Source organism: Oncorhynchus masou, chromosome 28 (genome assembly GCF_036934945.1).
Source record: "Oncorhynchus masou masou isolate Uvic2021 chromosome 28, UVic_Omas_1.1, whole genome shotgun sequence".
Classification (NCBI taxonomy): domain Eukaryota; kingdom Metazoa; phylum Chordata; class Actinopteri; order Salmoniformes; family Salmonidae; genus Oncorhynchus; species Oncorhynchus masou.
Window position 1 is genome coordinate 74893770 of NC_088239.1, and position 18179 is coordinate 74911948.

General features: G+C 43.6%; 1 protein-coding gene across 4 annotated transcripts in view; it reads right to left on the minus strand.

Moving 5' to 3' along the window:
• Positions 1–4420: 4420 nt before the first annotated feature.
• Positions 4421–18179, minus strand: part of LOC135518280 (ral guanine nucleotide dissociation stimulator-like) — an 87841-nt gene continuing 74082 nt past the window's right edge. For 3 of the 4 annotated variants that reach the window (XM_064943338.1, XM_064943337.1, XM_064943334.1), the window contains exons 9-17: positions 13961–14047; positions 13822–13854; positions 13594–13715; positions 13310–13402; positions 12882–13107; positions 12481–12555; positions 9597–9854; positions 9361–9475; positions 4421–9077 (exon numbers count right to left, since the gene is read on the minus strand). In XM_064943338.1, coding sequence (XP_064799410.1) covers positions 8902–9077; positions 9361–9475; positions 9597–9854; positions 12481–12555; positions 12882–13107; positions 13310–13402; positions 13594–13715; positions 13822–13854; positions 13961–14047 — 1185 coding nt within the window. In that variant the 3' untranslated portion in view covers positions 4421–8901. The remainder of the gene's footprint in view (positions 9078–9360; positions 9476–9596; positions 9855–12480; positions 12556–12881; positions 13108–13309; positions 13403–13593; positions 13716–13821; positions 13855–13960; positions 14048–18179) is intronic. The other variant, XM_064943336.1, reaches the window with a different exon arrangement.

Here is an 18179-nt window from a genome sequence, read left to right on the forward strand (position 1 = left end):
AAATGCCTTAAATTCCGTGAGCCGGGAGTGGGCGGTATTTTACATGGGGGTGACGGGAGTAGTGAGGTTTGTCGGGATTAAGGTTAGTTAAGAGAATATATATTGTGACCGGTCTCACATTCCAGTTGGCGGCGGTGTATGCACCTGTCGATTGGTTGCGATTCGTCTTTTTAGTGTTGCTAACGAGACGCTGTTTTTTTGTTCTAGTGCTTGCAACCAGGGTCAGTTCATATATAGCGCAGTGCTAGCAAGCTCGTAATTCAGGTAACTAGCCAACTAAACTTACATTCCCTGAACATTCCCTAAAATACTGTTGTTCAGAGTGTTTCTTAACCAGCGATTAAAAGCGGCTGCTGAGGAGATATTCGAGGTAGTTGAACAAACGATAGCAGAGTACCACGAAGAATTTGTCCATACAAAGAAGGAGAACGTCTACAGAAACTGCTGGATATCGTTCTTAAACCTGAAATGAAGGTACACCGAGCAGGTTTGTCGCTTTAACTGTCATTTTCTGTAAATAATCCTGTTTTCCCGAAAGTGTCACTCGAAAATTCCTCTAGACAGGAATTACACCAGTTTCTAGGCAAATTGATAGGGTTCTAACGATGAATTTAGCCTTAAGATGCATTTTTTTTTTTTTTGTAATGTTATCTTTTTCTTGATATCCAATCGGTAGTTACAGTCTTGTCCCATCGCTACAACTCCCGTACGGACTCGGGAGAAGCGAAGGTCAAGAGTCATGCTTCCTCCCAAACACAACCCCGCCAAGCCGCACTGCTTCTTGACACACTGCCCGCTTAACCCGGAATCCAACAGCACTAATGTGTCGACCAAAGTCAGTGTGCATGCGCCCGGCCGCCACACGGAGCTAGAGCAAGATGGGACAAGGACATCTCAGCCGGCCAAACCCTCTTCTAACCCGGACACCGCTCGGCCAATTGTGTCTCACGGTCGCGGCCGGCTGCAACACAGCCCGGGATCGAACCCGGATCTGTAGTGGTGCCTCTAGCACTGCGATGCAATGCCTTAGACCGCTGTGCCACTCAGGAGGTCTTGTAAAATTGATTTTGATGGGATGTTTTGTGGACCCCAGGAAGACTAGCTGATGTTTCTGCAAAAGCTAATGGGGATCCAAATAATTATAAGACTATAAGGAGTAAGGGTAGTCCATTATTGGGCTAGTACAGGCCTAGGCCTAAATCCAGCATTTGTGGTTTCATCCTCTTTTTTTTTCTTTTTTTTTCCAGACCTCCAGCAGCTCATTGTCTCTAAGGAAGAGGTTCCCCCTAAGCAGCAACACTGTGAGAAGGAAAGGAGCCCCAATCTGGGGCAGGAGGTAAAAGAGGAACAGGAGGAACTCCGGGCCAGTCAAGTGGAAAAGCAGCTTCAACGGCTAGAGGAATACTTCATATTCTCTTCTGCCTTTGTGAAAAGTCACTATGATCAGGACCCAAGTCAGTCCTCAGATCTTCACCAAACCCAAAGTGTAGAAAACAGACAGAGAGACCCTCTTCCCTGCACCTCAACTGAACAGATTAACACAGAAACTGATGAAGAGAACTACAGTGTGCGAACCCACAGTGTTCCCACAGTGTTCTGCAGCTCAGATTGAAAATAATCATGCTTATCAGAGGGAAAGAGGAGGACCTCAGTCACTTGGAATAATGGGAATACAGACTAAAAGGACAATGGTCCTGCTTCAGTACTAATGAGTGTAGGATATCCATGGAGTTGTCCCATCTGAAATCACCTAGTAGTGTAAGTCAAAGTCCTGCTCTGCCTCTTTGTTATTGTAAAGTGTGTGGGAAGTCTTTTATTTCCATGATTTCTTTAGTTACTCACATGACAATGCATATGACGGATGAAGACCATCTTTGTGGTGTGTGTAGAAAACACTTTGATTCCACAGAGAGTATGCAAGAACATCTCCAAACTCATATTGATACTAGGTTTTCTTGTTATGTTTGTAGAAAACGTTTTACTGTGAGTACTGAACTAATAATGCATATGGCGATTCACGAAGGGGACAAATCATTCAAATGCTCAAATTGTGGTAAATGTTTCAGCAATCGTTCTAATATGAGCAAAAACATCAGGAGCCACACAAGGGAGAAACCCTATCAATGTCCTCATTGTGGCAAAGGTTTCAGCAGTAGCTCTAATCTAAAAGTTCACATCAAGAGCCACACGGGGGAGAAATCTTATCCCTGTCGCTTCTGTGGCAAACAATTCATTCAGAAAGCAAACATGGAGTTGCATGTGAGGATTCACACAGGTGAGAAATCACATAGTTGAAGTGTTTGTGGTAAATGTTTCTTCCATGGTTCAGATGCGAAAGTGCACATGAGGAGGCACACAGGGGAGAAACCTCTTAATTGCAGTTTTTGTGAAATAAATTTTGCAGCTCGTGCTTCTCTGACAGTTCACATGAGGACTCACACAGGGGATAAATCCTATGTGTGCCCTGTATGTAAAAAATGCTATATTTCATCAAGTGCATTAGGTACACATAAAAAAAGTCACACTGAAAACCGAGTGAACATTTCTATAGACGCCATGGTTGGGGCAAATGCTTCAATACGAAGGAGTCCTTACAAAGGCACCGTCACCCAAGAAGAAGTAAAAATAGCCTTTCTAAAAACTACTTGAGTGTAAAATAGTATTTGGTCAAAGAACTACTCAAGCACTCATTACATTGTAACATTGTGTAGACACTGTAATTTAGAACATATTACCACGTAAACAAGGTCATCCTATGAAACAAGGAATAGCGAAGATAGAGACACAATTGTCGACAGGTGCTACTATATTTATAAGGAGCAAATCAGGGGGAATAGCCTAACAGGCTGACGACACTACGAGCATTGCAAAATAAATTTAGACATACATGTTATTCAATTATTGCACCCACACTGCTCACCCACGCCAGCGAGCGTCTGCGTTGCCAAGGGCTAAAATAGAAGTCGGTTCTATTTCTGACGCTGATCGCGCTGCAAGTCCTGCCTCTCCCATCTCCTCATTGGTTTATAGAAGCAGCCATCTCCTCATTGGTTATACCCATTTATGAAAGTAGCCAATCGCAATATAAAGTCAAGAGATGAATAAGCCTGGAAGGAGGAGAGATGACTACAAACAAATTTTTTTTTGTGTGTGGATTAATTGGCGGAGTAGAGGACCTTGTGCATTTCGGATAAAATATCAACTCAATGTTTATATCCCAGGACAAATTAGCTAGCAACAGCAAGCTAGCTAAATAGGACAAATTAGCTAAAAAGTGCAAGCTAAATTGCCATAAATGTTTAATGCTTTTCAACCTGTCCCCAAATTAATATAATTGGTTCAGAGTTTGTTTTGATATTTTAACCTGCGTGTCGTGATCGCGTTTGGTGTGGGGGGACAAAATACATTTATGCACGATGGCGCACGCACGCAGCCGGTTTGGGTTCTGTATCAGGCCAGGATTCAATCAGATCAGCAATGCATATTTTCTAAAGGCAATATTTTGTGTCAGAAATGCATAATTTAAAGGCATTTTTCAAATGCGTGATCAGATTGAACCCCGGCCTTTAGTGTCAATGACTTGTGTGGCTAATGGGCATCAGACAGAGTAACAACAACTTGTGAGAGGAGATACCCCTCAGTACACTGCTCTTGGTTGAATATGATTTGACTGAATTAGTCTTTGAACTAGCAAGAAGCCCACATGTCTAACAGAGAAGAGTTACTGGGTTTCTGGCAACAGGAATCACTGATCATTAGCTGTACTAGACACACAAGACATTTGTACTGATGTCTTGTATCTGTACACAGAGCTTGCTTTTGATTTGTTGTCAAATGTATTGTATATTGATATAGGTAACTGCCAAAATAAAGGAAACACCAACATAGTGTCTTAATAGGGTGTTGACGCACCAAGAGCCGCCAGAACAGCTTCAATGTGCTTTTGCATAGATTCTACAAGTGTCTGGCACTGAACTGGAGGAATGCGAGCTGTACTGGAGTTGCTAGCTAATTTGTCCTGGGATATAAACTTTGAGTTGATATTTTACCCAAAATACAAAAGGTCCTCTCCTGCGCCAGCGAAGACATATGCAATTGTTTTGACACACAGTAAGTTTTTATTAGGTGTTTTTTTCTCCAACATTAAACACAATAAGGGGGAAAGCAATATCAAAACTGACCATTATACAAAAACGACAGAGGATTGACGTAAAGCAACCAAAGTCAAAGGGATATGGAGACAAGTTGATCCACAAATACTGTGGTATAAACTTCGCATATATATTTATATTTACATATATATTAATTTGTAATTGCATGGGAAAAGAAACAATGTACAATGCTACAAAAAAGTATTTACAAGTTAATAAATAAAGCCAGCAAACACAAAACAGGAAAATGAAGAAAATAATCTAAAGTACAAAGGACATTGAGTCTTTTAATATACAAAAAATACAAAAAGAACATAGAAAAAACACTGAACAGGTAATCGTTAGAACGTTCAGAGCCTTTGACAGTGACGGAGAGCGATGGCACAAAGGTTTTAAGGATGATCATTGTGAGAGGTTGAGGCAAGGTGACATATTCCTGATCAGTCTGGGTTTCTGAGGGACTAACTTAGAGAGATAGGTGGAGAGGTGCAGTCTTTGGCCCTTCATTTACAATAGACACAGAAGAGTGTGTGTGTCACGTACACACACAGACTAGCATTTGTGAAACCTGAAATGCTGACATCTTTTTGTCAGATCCCCCTCTCCACCTCTGATATATACACTGAGTGTACAAAATATTAAGAACACCTGCTCTTTCCATGACAGACTGACCTTGTGAATCCAGTTGAAAGCTCCACTTCAAATCAGTGTAGATGAAGGGGAGGAGACAGGTTAAAGAAGCATTTTTAAGCATTGACACAATTGAGACATTTATTGTGTATGTGTGCCAGTCAGAGGGTGAATGGGCAAGACAAAATATTTAAGTGCCTTTGAACGGGGTATGGTAGTATGTGCCAGGTGCATCGGTTTGAGTGTGTCAAAAAACTGCAACGCTGTTGAGTTTTTCAAGCTCAACAGTCTCCTGTGTGTATAAAGAATGGTCCACCACCAAAAGGACATCCAGCCAACTTGAAACTGTGACAAACATTGTAGTCAACATGGGCCAGCATCCCTGTGGAACGCTTTCAACACATTGTAGAGTCCATGCCCCAACGAATTGAGGCTGTTCTGAGGGCAAAAGGGGTGTGCAACTCGGTATTAGGAAAGTGTTCCTACTGTTGTGTACACTCAGTGTAGATAGGCTGGGTAGCTGGGGAGGGCACAAAGACATTAGCAAAAAATAAAGATAAGCACACAATCCGGGATGAACGTTTACTGACATTAACTGGAAACTTAAGTGTAAATCTCCCATTGACACAAATGCATGATTTTTCACAAAAGTTTAAGGATCTCCAGTTAAAGAATCCATCTCTCACTCACTCATTGATCAACCACAAAAAGTATTTAACTGCAGATCCAGGTTCAGCTTTCCCAACACAAATCCTAAGCTTGTTAATAGGATGTAGAAATAGACGCTGACCTTGAATCAGGGCTTAGGGGCAACTTCCATCAACACCACTAATATGAAGTCCAGCAAATCACATGTAATCACAGTAGACTACCGGACCCCAACATCCACAAACATACAGCGTCCTTTTCAACACCACCACCAACCAGCACACTTGAAAGCATGAAACTCACTTCACTTATATTATACTGACGTAATGCATTCATAATGCAGTACTAACATGCGATAAATATGACCACCCATGTTTCTGATAACTGACATGTGAAACACGATCATCATAGCACATGAAACCATTTCCATGGCTTTACTGTTAGGCACATCACGCGTTTGTTGTGAAATGTAGTCTGACGATTGCTGTGGCGTGTTATAGGATTTATGTGGCATTTGACATACCCTTTTTGCTGTACTGAGCTGAGCCAAGCTGTACTGCGTTGGCCTGGTTACGTACCATGTCAAAAGAAAATATCAGATCGAGCCAGCACACTACGGTTCAGGTTAGCACAATAGTGTAAAAAGGCTATAAAAATGAAGTATAGCCAGTTTAGATGTGCCCTCTGATAGAGATGCAATCCCATGTCCCTATTAGAACATTTACTGTCTTGCACATGACACATTGTGTACGGTTACAAGCACATGAATAATTTGATGTTAAACTGATTATGGCAGAAGGCTGAGTATGTATGGCATTAGTCATGTAAACACCTTACTCTGCTCATCTTAATCGGCATACGGCCATATTCGAAGTAAGCATACGCCAATTAAAACACCTGATTTTCTGAGACATCCTTAAAAAATGTAGGACATGTAAACGCTTTAATCAGTTATAGCGATGTGTTTGATCTGTGTCTGTGCGTGTGTCAGCGCAAGCAGGGCGAGCTTCCTTGTTTTGCACGAGTGAAGTGAGTTAGGAAAAACCTAAAGTACACATCTTAGAAGTCGTTTTCACATAAACATTGTATGTCCAAACTCAGAATCAACTATGCTTTACAAAGATAACATGGTCGCTGTGGTAGAACGTTTATTTTGATTGCTGATATTCTGCATTTATCAAAGTCCCACCAGGTTGTCTGATTTCAGATGGCTCCATGTAAACACAAGTATGAGGGAAATCATTTATTCTTGCAAAGCATGTAAACGTTTTAATCAAACTATTATATTAATTTGACTATTCACAATAATTGTATTATTGTGTGCATGTAACCGTACTCAGTGTGACACGGTCACAGTCAAAAAGTCACTAGTTTCAGAAAACTCTTTGAGCAAAGGCTTGAGTTTTAACACTGTAATCCACAACACTACTGTCATGGCTGCTGTTATTAGGTTTGATCCAAAGTGCTGCAATACTGTAGGAAATGGATAGACATGGGGTACTACAAACCAAGGACTCATCTCATACACAAAGAATCACACAACTTCTGAGCCTTTCAACAGCAGGCAAACTCACTCCCTCCACTTCCAATCTCAATGCTCCCAAAACCACCTCATACTTCATCATAGTCCACCGGTCTTTGGCACACGTGGAGTTGACAATGTTTTAGTTGAGTTGTACTTTCTCTTCCTCTTTTTCATTTATCTGCTGATTTAACTGAATTGAAATGAAGTTGACCTCCAACCCTGGTACACAAGGATGAAAGGCCTTGTGATGAAAGGAAGGGAGCAAACAAAAGGGACAGTCCTTTCATTCTCGTTTCTTCTTCGTTACACTATAGGGAACAAAAAGACTGGACATTTAAAAACCACGCTTCGTTTCACAATACAACATACATCTCTCTCTCCGAGTGCTTGAGTACTTTCCACAAACGCACTTCTAGTTAAAAGGGAGCAGAGTGTCCTTTTACATACATTTCTCTCCTCCTGCAAGTCATTGACAAGAGGGTCTAGCACACATTGGGGTCCATCAAATGGCTCGGAGCTAACTTTCTTGATGATCTGAGGGAGTGGTCACCATGCCAACAACAGCCATTTTGTGCCATTCGGCTCACATGTAGGCAGTTCTACTCTCTAAGGCATTGCCAATCGAGGAGAAGCCATTTAGTGCCATCGTGTTTGAGCCGCAATGGCCGCCCGACTTTGTGCATTTCAGGTCACCATAATGTGCATTTCAAGTCACCATAATGTGCATTTCAGGTCACCATAATGTGCATTTCAGGTCACCATAATGTACTCTAACTGGCCACATCACTTTTTTTGGCTTCCCAGAAATGCACCCATTAAAACAAATACAAATACAAATACTGAACCAAAATGCATGCTGGATGCCTCAGTTGCACTATTTCCATGAACCATCATCATTGAGCCCTCATGGCTGCCTACTCCTTCATGTCAGGAGAGAGCCTCTCTCTCAAACTCTAGTGTGAAACTGAAAGACATCAGGCATGAAATAAAAGGGGAGGGAGGGAGGGAGGGAGCGGGCTGGCTGTAGCATTTCATTGTCTGTTAGCACCACTTGGAGAAATAAGACGCAATGCACAAATGCAGAGTGCCGCCGCATCAAAGCAGTGACCAAATTAGCTATTATTGAATGTTTGTAGTAATAATAATGCCCTATTTGTGTGAATAGTGTTAGTTTAACAAACTGGACATGTTCCCATTAGCAGTGAGAAGTTAAAAGGAGTAAAGTTTCTGATGATTGGTTAACAACCCAATGTATCTATCCAGTAGGGGCCTTTCTCTCCCAAAATCCTTTTAGTGGTTCGTTGGAACGCGTTTCCCTCCGCTAGCTGGCAGTACTGAGCATCTGTCCATCTGTCTCAGTCCGCGTGTCGCGGAACATGAAAGAAACAGATGCAGTTGATGGTAGTCTAGAAAGGATTGTAAAAAAATAGTACCTGAACCTTTGCTGAGGGAGAGGTCTATAGAAACTAGAGGGAGTGTAACTCCTTCAGAGGGGAGGAATTCATTTTCCTACGCACCTAGATGACATAGTTATATTTTTACTCAGGTTTTCCCCTCTCGATTAGGGCATCCACAGAGAGCTGTGAAGCTAACAGGAAGTGATGTGGACTCACAGGAAGTGACCTGAACATGGGTTGTAGCCTGGTTAGGAAACACCTGGGAGAGGGGTCAGATGTGGGTAAGCATACATAGCATCCACACAGAGTCACTACTTCCACAAGGACAGTCACCTGCCTCGCAAAATGGAGTTGAGTGCAAGTTCATTGGCCAATAGGGATTTCCATTCCATTCAGCTTTATTAGTCCTCTGAGGCTTTCACGCTCAGATGCTGAACACGGCCAAGCTGGTAACAGGCCCCTCTACCATGGCACAGCAGGGGTGGCACCCAGAAGGCCCAGCAGGAAGCAGGGAGGTGGGTGAGGGTTTCTGGTGACATGGCATTGCCCCTCAGAAGATGCCCTTTGCAATTTTCAGGCCTTTCTGCTTCATTCGCGGCAGGGTGGAGCTGGCCACGTGCTTGGTCCGGCCCACCTTGGGGAAGCCGCGTTTCTTCAGGACAAAGTCGTAGTTGGCCGAAGAGTTCATGGCATAGAAAACATTGGCATTGTCTGGAATCTTCAGCTCTGTGGAGGGGGGGGTGCAAAAGAAACATTGGCAAGGTAAAAGGCACATTGAAACAACAGGCAAGAGAGAATGTCAAAATCTGTTCGAGAAGATGGAAGGAGAGATTGTTAACAAGGCGTGTGCAGGTATTTCTAAAAATGACAGTGACCAGAGATACGAACAGGTCCAGAATGGAGGGTGTGGGGAAAACTGAAATGTAGTTCAAAATGCATGAACGTTGATCTTTGTATCTTTCAGCTTCTACTGTAAGTCCTGAGTGAACGTGACAAACAGCTGACTGACCTTTCTCCTCAGAGATCTTCTGCAGCAGTTCGTAATCCTCCGCTCTCTCCCGGTCCAGGTTGTGTTTCACCATGGCCTTCCTGACCACCGCCGGCGTCTTGTCCTGACTGGTCACCTGGAGATCATGTGATGACCACAAGAAATTGGACTCAACCAGACCTGACAACCACTAAACACATTGGCAGGGAAATTCTCTTTTCTAATCTATCATATTGAAAACGGACGCAGCAGCTCACCAGGATGCTCTTGTACATGTTGCCGTTGTCCACGTCCAGGCTGACACGGATGATGCAGCAGTCATCCACCTGCTGGTTGTAGAGGGGCAGTGACAGCGACGAGTAGCTGGACACGCCCGACACGGAGCGCTTGTGTGAGCGGGAGCCCGCACCCGCCACTGGCGTGGAGGACATGGAGGAGGAGGAGGCGCTACTGGAGCCCGAGCCAGAGCCCAGACCAGAGGCATCCAAGGAGGACAGAGAGGTGGACTCCCAGAACTGGAGAGAGACAGAGAGAGAAGGGGGGTAGCACAGGTTAGATCACAGTGCCACTTAAGAATATTGAGATGCAATCAAGTTAAGCAATGCATCTTAAATGGGATAATTTAACATGACTGGGATCTATTGAATGAATTCCAGTGAATTAAGACAAATACTTGGGAACACTGAAATTGAGGCTGGTATGGATTTTTACTACTAATGTTACTATGGATCAAGATGAACCAAGGTGAACAGTTACTATGGATACACGATGAATGTTACTTCTACTGAGTAGTAAGAGTGAACTGTGCTACTACTGAGTAGTATGGATACAATGACATAAAACTGTTACTTCTACTGAAATGGATACAATGAAATATGTGGAAGATGAACTGTTACTTCTAATCAGTATGGATACAAGGTGAACTGTTACTATGGATACAAGGTGAACTGTTACTTCTACTGAGTAGTATGGATACAAGATAAACTGTTACTTCTACTAAGTAGTATGGATACAAGGTGAACAGTTACTATGGATACAAGATGAACTGTTATTCTACTGATTAGTATGGATGAACAAGGATGAACTGTTACTTCTACTGAGTAGTATGGATACAAGGTGAACTGTTACTATGGATACAAGATGAACTGTTACTGAGTAGTATGGATACAAGGTGAACTGTTACTTCTACTGAGTAGTATGGATACAAGGTGAACTGTTACTATGAACAATATGAACTGTTAGTAGTATGGATACAAGGTGAACTGTTACTATGGATGAACTGTTACTTCTACTGAGTAGTATGGATACAAGGTGAACTGTTACTATGGATACAAGATGAACTGTTACTTCTACTGAGTAGTATGGATACAAGGTGAACTGTTACTTCTACTGAGTAGTATGGATACAAGGTGAACTGTTACTATGGATACAAGATGAACTGATACAGTATGGATACAAGGTGAACTGTTACTTCTACTGAGTAGTATGGATACAAGGTGAACTGTTACTATGGATACAAGATGAACTGTTACTTCTACTGATAGTATGGATACAAGGTGAACTGTTACTATGGATACAATATGAACTGTTACTTCTACTGAGTAGTATGGATACAAGGTGAACTGTTACTATGGATACAAGATGAACTGTTACTTCTACTGAGTAGTATGGATACAAGGTGAACTGTTACTATGGATACTGAGTAGTATGGATACAAGGTGAACTGTTACTATGGATACAAGGTGAACTGTTACTGTTACTTCTACTGAGTAGTATGGATACAAGGTGAACTGTTACTTCTACTGAGTAGTATGGATACAAGATGAACTGTTACTATGGATACAAGATGAACTGTTACTTCTACTGAGTAGTATGGATACAAGGTGAACTGTTACTATGGATACAAGATGAACTGTTACTTCTACTGAGTAGTATGGATGAACAATGGGTGAACTGTTACTTCTACTGAGAATATGAACTGTTACTTCTACTGAGTAGTATGGATACAAGGTGAACTGTTACTATGGATACAAGGTGAACTGTTACTTCTACTGAGTAGTATGGATACAAGATGAACTGTTACTTCTACTGATCAGTATGGATACAAGGTGAACTGTTACTATGGATACAATATGAACTGTTACTTCTACTGAGTAGTATGGATACAAGGTACTGTTACTATGGATACAATATGAACTGTTACTTCTACTGAGTAGTATGGATACAAGGTGAACTGTTACTATGGATACAATATGAACTGTTACTGAGTAGTATGGATACAAGGTGAACTGTTACTATGGATACTGAACTGTTACTTCTACTGAGTAGTATGGATACAAGGTGAACTGTTACTATGGATACAATATGAACTGTTACTTCTACTGAGTAGTATGGATACAAGGTGAATGGATACTATGGATACAAGGTGAACTGAACTGTTACTTTACTGAGTAGTATGGATACAAGGTGAACTGTTACTATGGATATGGATACAGTATGGGTGAACTGTTACTTTACTGAGTAGTATGGATACAAGATGAAACTATGGATTGAACTTTACTGAGTAGTATGGATACCAGATGAACTGTTACTATGGATACAAGATGAACTGTTACTTCTACTGAGTAGTATGGATACAAGGTGAACTGTTACTATGGATACAAGATGAACTGTTACTTCTACTGAGTAGTATGGATACAAGATGAACTGTTACTTCTACTGAGTATTATGGATACAAGATTAACTCTTCACCAAAGACACAACAAATAAAACCAGTCAAAACAAAAAAGGTCAAGGTTCAGCGGTGATCAAAGGGAGCAGACACATTAATAAATCGACACCTGCACACATTCGGAAACTACTCAACACACACACACACCCCCACGCGCACACACCCACACCCACACACACACACACACACACACACACACACACACACACACACACACACACACACACACACACACACACACACACAGTTCTCGCCCATTCACAAAATGGCTACAGGGGTGATGTGATGGTGACGTCACTCAGATGGACACAGTGCAAGCAGCACACTACTCTGATGGCAGTGTGAAATGGCTGCACCACAAGCTAGCACAGGGGAAACAGAGAAATGGTACAGGAAGTATTAAATAGTACCGTGGGTGCCAGGTCAGGCAAGGGGCCGCACTTCCCTAATGTGGAATTGGAATGTTTTACGGAAGGCGTGGAGGTCTACAGAAAAGGAATTAAGAGCTACAGTCACCAGTGGGTCTCACATGAGCTGTTTCTTGTGGGATGGAAGAGTTATACTATGCTAAGACAGTAGTATGGCTATAGTGATTATACAGGTATCATGGTCTTTAAAGCAAGACTCAGAGATATGACATCCCCATCACACATGGTGGGGCAACTTCCAGCTTACAGATGTCAACACACACTCATAGTAATACATCCCTGTCCACTGACAGGTCATCATTGTAAATAAGAATATATTCTTAATCGACTTTCCTGTATACATGAAATAAATAGATATATAGAAGATCTCCTCTCTCTCACACCTTTCGCTCGTGGACATCGGGTGAGTCGGAGATGAAGCTGATATTGATCTCCTCCACATCGGAGCTGCTGGAGCCAGCGGAGGTGACACTCAGGGAGTCCGCTCCATCACCCCCTCCACCTCCACCCGAGCCCCCCAGGCAGGGGGCGTAACGCAGCTGGTCAAAGGACTTGGAGTGGGAGCTGCCCGCACTGCTGCAGCCTGGCTCCGAGCTGGCAGGCTGGCGACTGAGAGAGGGAGTGAAGAAATGGGAGGGAGAGAGACAGAGAGAGGGGAGAGATGGAAGAGAAAATGCAGGTTGAGAGCAAGAGCGGGAGAAAAGAAGAGCGTGTATAATGAGTTGAAACACATTGACACAAATAGACTGTAAATCATATAGAGCACCTATTGAACAGAAATAACTTCCTGCAATAATATTTATTGACTTACTCGCTCCAGCGTTTGATGATTCCTGTGTTCTTCTTCTTGAGAGTGTTGGAGGCTGACTCTGACAATGGCTCGATCTCACATGACTGGCTGTAACTGTGGAAAAACACACAAAGAAGAGCATGTGTTTGTGTGTTCCGGTCTTTCATTACTCCTCCTTTTTTTCAAAGTCTCCCTCTCTTCCCCCCCTACTGTTCCTCACACCCACAGCAATCTATTTATGGTGCAGTGTGAAAATACTCTTTCATGTATTTGTCACAGAATACTATATCTGTTCTCTCTCTTACCTCTCAGCCTCTGTGAGTTTGTCCACACCGGAGAACCACTCTCGGAAACGCTTGTTTCGGGTGAAGTTATAGTTGTTGCAGGCCAGCTGCAGAAGCTTGATCTGGGCAATCACCTCAAACTCCTATACAACCAGAGGAAAGAAAATGATCAATATGCACTCACATCTTCATCATCATTGTAATCACCATAATCATCATCACACTTTAAATTCATATTGCATTTCTCACCTTCCTCCTCTTCTCAAAATTGATCAGCCCTCCCTGTAAACAAGAAAATATGTTATTCAGAACAGAAATTGGGTTGTGTGTAATTTTGAGGAAAGAGGGGATGTGTGAGTGTGTGTCTGTGTGTGTGTGTGCCACTCACGTCCAGGTAGTCCTTCATGGCTGTGTCCATCATGACTAGGTCTGTAAGGAAAGTGCCCAGGTAGGGAATGGTCCCCTGCATCACACTCTGAAATAAACAAACAGGCAGGCAGAGACTGGTGTTAGCGTGTGTTTCAAGTTTTTAATGTCACATGCACAAGTACTGTGAAATCACAACCCAACAATGCAATAATCAAGAACAATATATTACTAGTAAGAAAAAAAAATCACACGAGAAATAAGAATAAGACATTTGAAATACACAATAAAGTACCGGTAAGTAAGTAAACATACTATATACCGGAAATATTTTAAAAAGTCAGTTCCAATACCATATTTACATGTGCAGGGATCCTGGGGTGATGGAGGTAGATATGTATAGGGGTAAGGTGACAGGGATACTGGGGTGATGGAGGTAGATATGTATAGGGGTAAGGTGACAGGGATACTGGGGTGATGGAGGTAGATATGTATAGGGGTAAGGTGACAGGGATACTGGAGTGATGGAGGTAGATATGTATAGGGGTAAGGTGACAGGGATACTGGAGTGATGGAGGTAGATATGTATAGGGGTAAGGTGACAGAGATCCTGGGGTGATGGAGGTAGATATGTATAGGGGTAAGGTGACAGGGATACTGGGGTGATGGAGGTAGATATGTATAGGGGTAAGGTGACAGGGATACTGGAGTGATGGAGGTAGATATGTATAGGGGTAAGGTGACAGGGATCCTGGGGTGATGGAGGTAGATATGTATAGGGGTAAGGTGACAGGGATCCTGGGGTGATGGAGGTAGATATGTATAGGGGTAAGGTGACAGGGATCCTGGGGTGATGGAGGTAGACATGTATAAGGGTAAGGTGACAGGGATACTGGAGTGATGGAGGTAGATATGTATAGGGGTAAGGTGACAGGATACTGGGGTGATGGAGGTAGATATGTATAGGGGTAAGGTGACAGGGATACTGGGGTGATGGAGGTAGATATGTATAGGGGTAAGGTGACAGGGATACTGGAGTGATGGAGGTAGATATGTATAGGGGTAAGGTGACAGGATACTGGGGTGATGGAGGTAGATATGTATAGGGGTAAGGTGACAGGGATACTGGGGTGATGGAGGTAGATATGTATAGGGGTAAGGTGACAGGGATACTGGAGTGATGGAGGTAGATATGCGTAGGGGTAAGGTGACAGGGATACTGGGGTGATGGAGGTAGATATGTATAGGGGTAAGGTGACAGGGATACTGGAGTGATGGAGGTAGATATGTATAGGGGTAAGGTGACAGGGATCCTGGGGTGATGGAGGTAGATATGTATAGGGGTAAGGTGACAGGATCCTGGGGTGATGGAGGTAGATATGTATAGGGGTAAGGTGACAGGGATACTGGGGTGATGGAGGTAGATATGTATAGGGGTAAGGTGACAGGGATACTGGGGTGATGGAGGTAGATATGTATAGGGGTAAGGTAACAGGGATACTGGGGTGATGGAGGTAGATATGTATATAGGTGACAGGGATACTGGGGTGATGGAGGTAGATATGTATAGGGGTAAGGTGACAGGGATACTGGGGTGATGGAGGTAGATATGTATAGGGGTAAGGTGACAGGGATACTGGGGTGATGGAGGTAGATATGTATAGGGGTAAGGTGACAGGGATACTGGGGTGATGGAGGTAGATATGTATAGGGGTAAGGTGACAGGGATACTGGAGTGGTGGAGGTAGATATGCACAGGGGTAAGGTGACAGGAATACTGGAGTGATGGAGGTAGATATGTATAGGGGTAAGGTGACAGGGATCCTGGGGTGATGGAGGTAGATATGTATAGGGGTAAGGTGACAGGGATCCTGGGGTGATGGAGGTAGATATGTATAGGGGTAAGGTGACAGGGATACTGGGGTGATGGAGGTAGATATGTATAGGGGTAAGGTGACAGGGATACTGGAGTGGTGGAGGTAGATATGCACAGGGGTAAGGTGACAGGAATACTGGAGTGATGGAGGTAGATATGTATAGGGGTAAGGTGACAGGGATCCTGGGGTGATGGAGGTAGATATGTATAGGGGGGTGACAGGGACAGGGATACTGGGGTGATGGAGGTAGATATGTATAGGGGTAAGGTGACAGGGATACTGGAGTGGTGGAGGTAGATATGTATAGGGGTAAGGTGACAGGTATACTGGGGTGATGGAGGTAGATATGTACAGGGGTGACTAGGCAACTGGATAGAAGATAAACAGAGTGGCAGCAGCTTGCAGGTGAGTGGGAGTGTGGGTGTGCGGGTGTGTAGAGTCAGTATAAATGTATGTGCATATTATGTGTGAGAGCAGATGATGGAGTGAGTGTTTGTGTGTGTGTTGGAGTGAAAAGTATGTGTGTGTGTGTGTGTGTGTGTGTGTGTGTGTGTGTGTGTGTGTGTGTGTGTGTGTGTGTGTGTGTGTGCGTGCGTGTAGGGCCCTGTGTGTGTCCAGAGAGACTGAAATAAAAAGGTCAATAAAGATACGAGGTAAACTCGGTCTGTGTAGTTATTTTGTTTGTTATTTATCAGTTGTATTGCTTGGGGATAGAAGCTGTTCAAGAGCCTGCTGGGGTCAGATCTGACACACCTTATGCCGTGAGGCAGCAGAGAAAATAGTCTACGGCCTGGCCTGGGTGGTTGGAGTCTTTGGCGATTTTCCGGGCCTTCTTTTCACACCGCCTGATATAGAGGTCCTGAATGGCAGGAAGCTCGTTCTCAGTGACGTACGTAGCGCCATGCGATCGAGGGCGGTGCTATTGCCATACCAAGCAGTGATGCAGTCAGTCAATATGCTTTCAAATGGTACAACTGTAGAACTTTTCAGGATTTGAGGGTCCGTGCCAAACCTTTTCATCCTCCTGAGTGGAAGAGGTGCATTAGCTCCTTCTTCATGACTGTACGTGTGTGTTTGGACATTTTCAGTCTTTAGTGATTTGGACACCGAGGAACTTGAAGCTGTCGACCTGCTCCACTGCCGCCCCGTCGATGTGGATTGGGGTGTGCTCACCCCCCCATTTCCTATAGTCCACGATCAGCTCCTTGGTCTTGCTGACGTTGAGGGAGAGGTTGTTGCTCTGGCACCACACTGACCTCCTCCCTGTAGGCTGACTCATTGTCGCCGGTGCTCAGGCCTACCACCGTCATGTCATCAGTGAACTTGATAATGGCGTTGAAGTCATCCGTTGAAGTCGTACACAGTCGTAGGTGAACAGCGAGTACAGGAGGGGACTAAGCACACACCCCTGTGGGGCTCCTGTGTTAAGGGTCAGTGTGGTGGAGGTGATGTTGCCTACCCTTACCACCTGGAGTCGGCACGTCAAGTCCAGGATCCAGTTGCAGAGGTATGTGTTCAGACCCAGAGTCCTAAGCTTGGTGACGAGCTTGAGGGGATAATGGTGTTAAACGCTGAGCTGTAGTCAATGAACAGCATTCTCACATACAGTGCATTCGGAAATTATTCAGACACCTTGACTTTTTCCACATTTTGTTACGTTACAGCTTTATTCTGAAATTGATTAAATATTTTTTCTCCCTCATCAATCTACACACAATACCCCATAATGACAAAGTGAAAACAGGTTTTTAGAAATACCTTACTTACATAAGTATTCAGACCCTTTGCTATGAGACTCGAAATTGAGCTAAGGTGCATCCTGTTTCCATTGATCAACCTTGAGATGTTTCTACAACTAGATTGGAGTCCACCTGTGGTAAATACAATGTATTGGACATGATTTGGAAAGGCACACACGCATCTATATAAGGTCCACAGTTGACAGTGCATGTCAGAGCAAAAACCAAGCCATGATGTCGAAGGAATTGTCTGTAGATCTCCGAGACAGGATTGTGTTGAGGCACAGATCTGGGGAAGGGTACCAAAAAATGTCTGCAGCATTGAAGGTCCCCAAGAACATTCTTAAATGGAAAAAGTTTGGAACCACTAAGACTCTTCCAAGAGCTGGCCACCTGGCCAAACTGAGCAATCCGGGGTGAAGGGCCCTGGTCAGGGAGGTGACAAAGAACCCGATGGTTACTCTGACAGAGCTCCTCTGTGGAGATGGGAGAAACTTCCAGAAGGACAACCATCTCTGCAGCACTCCAACAATCAGGCCTTTATGGTAGAGTGGCCACAAAGGCACATGACAGCCCGCTTGGAGTTTGCCAAAAGGCACCTAAAGGACTCTGACCATGAGAAACA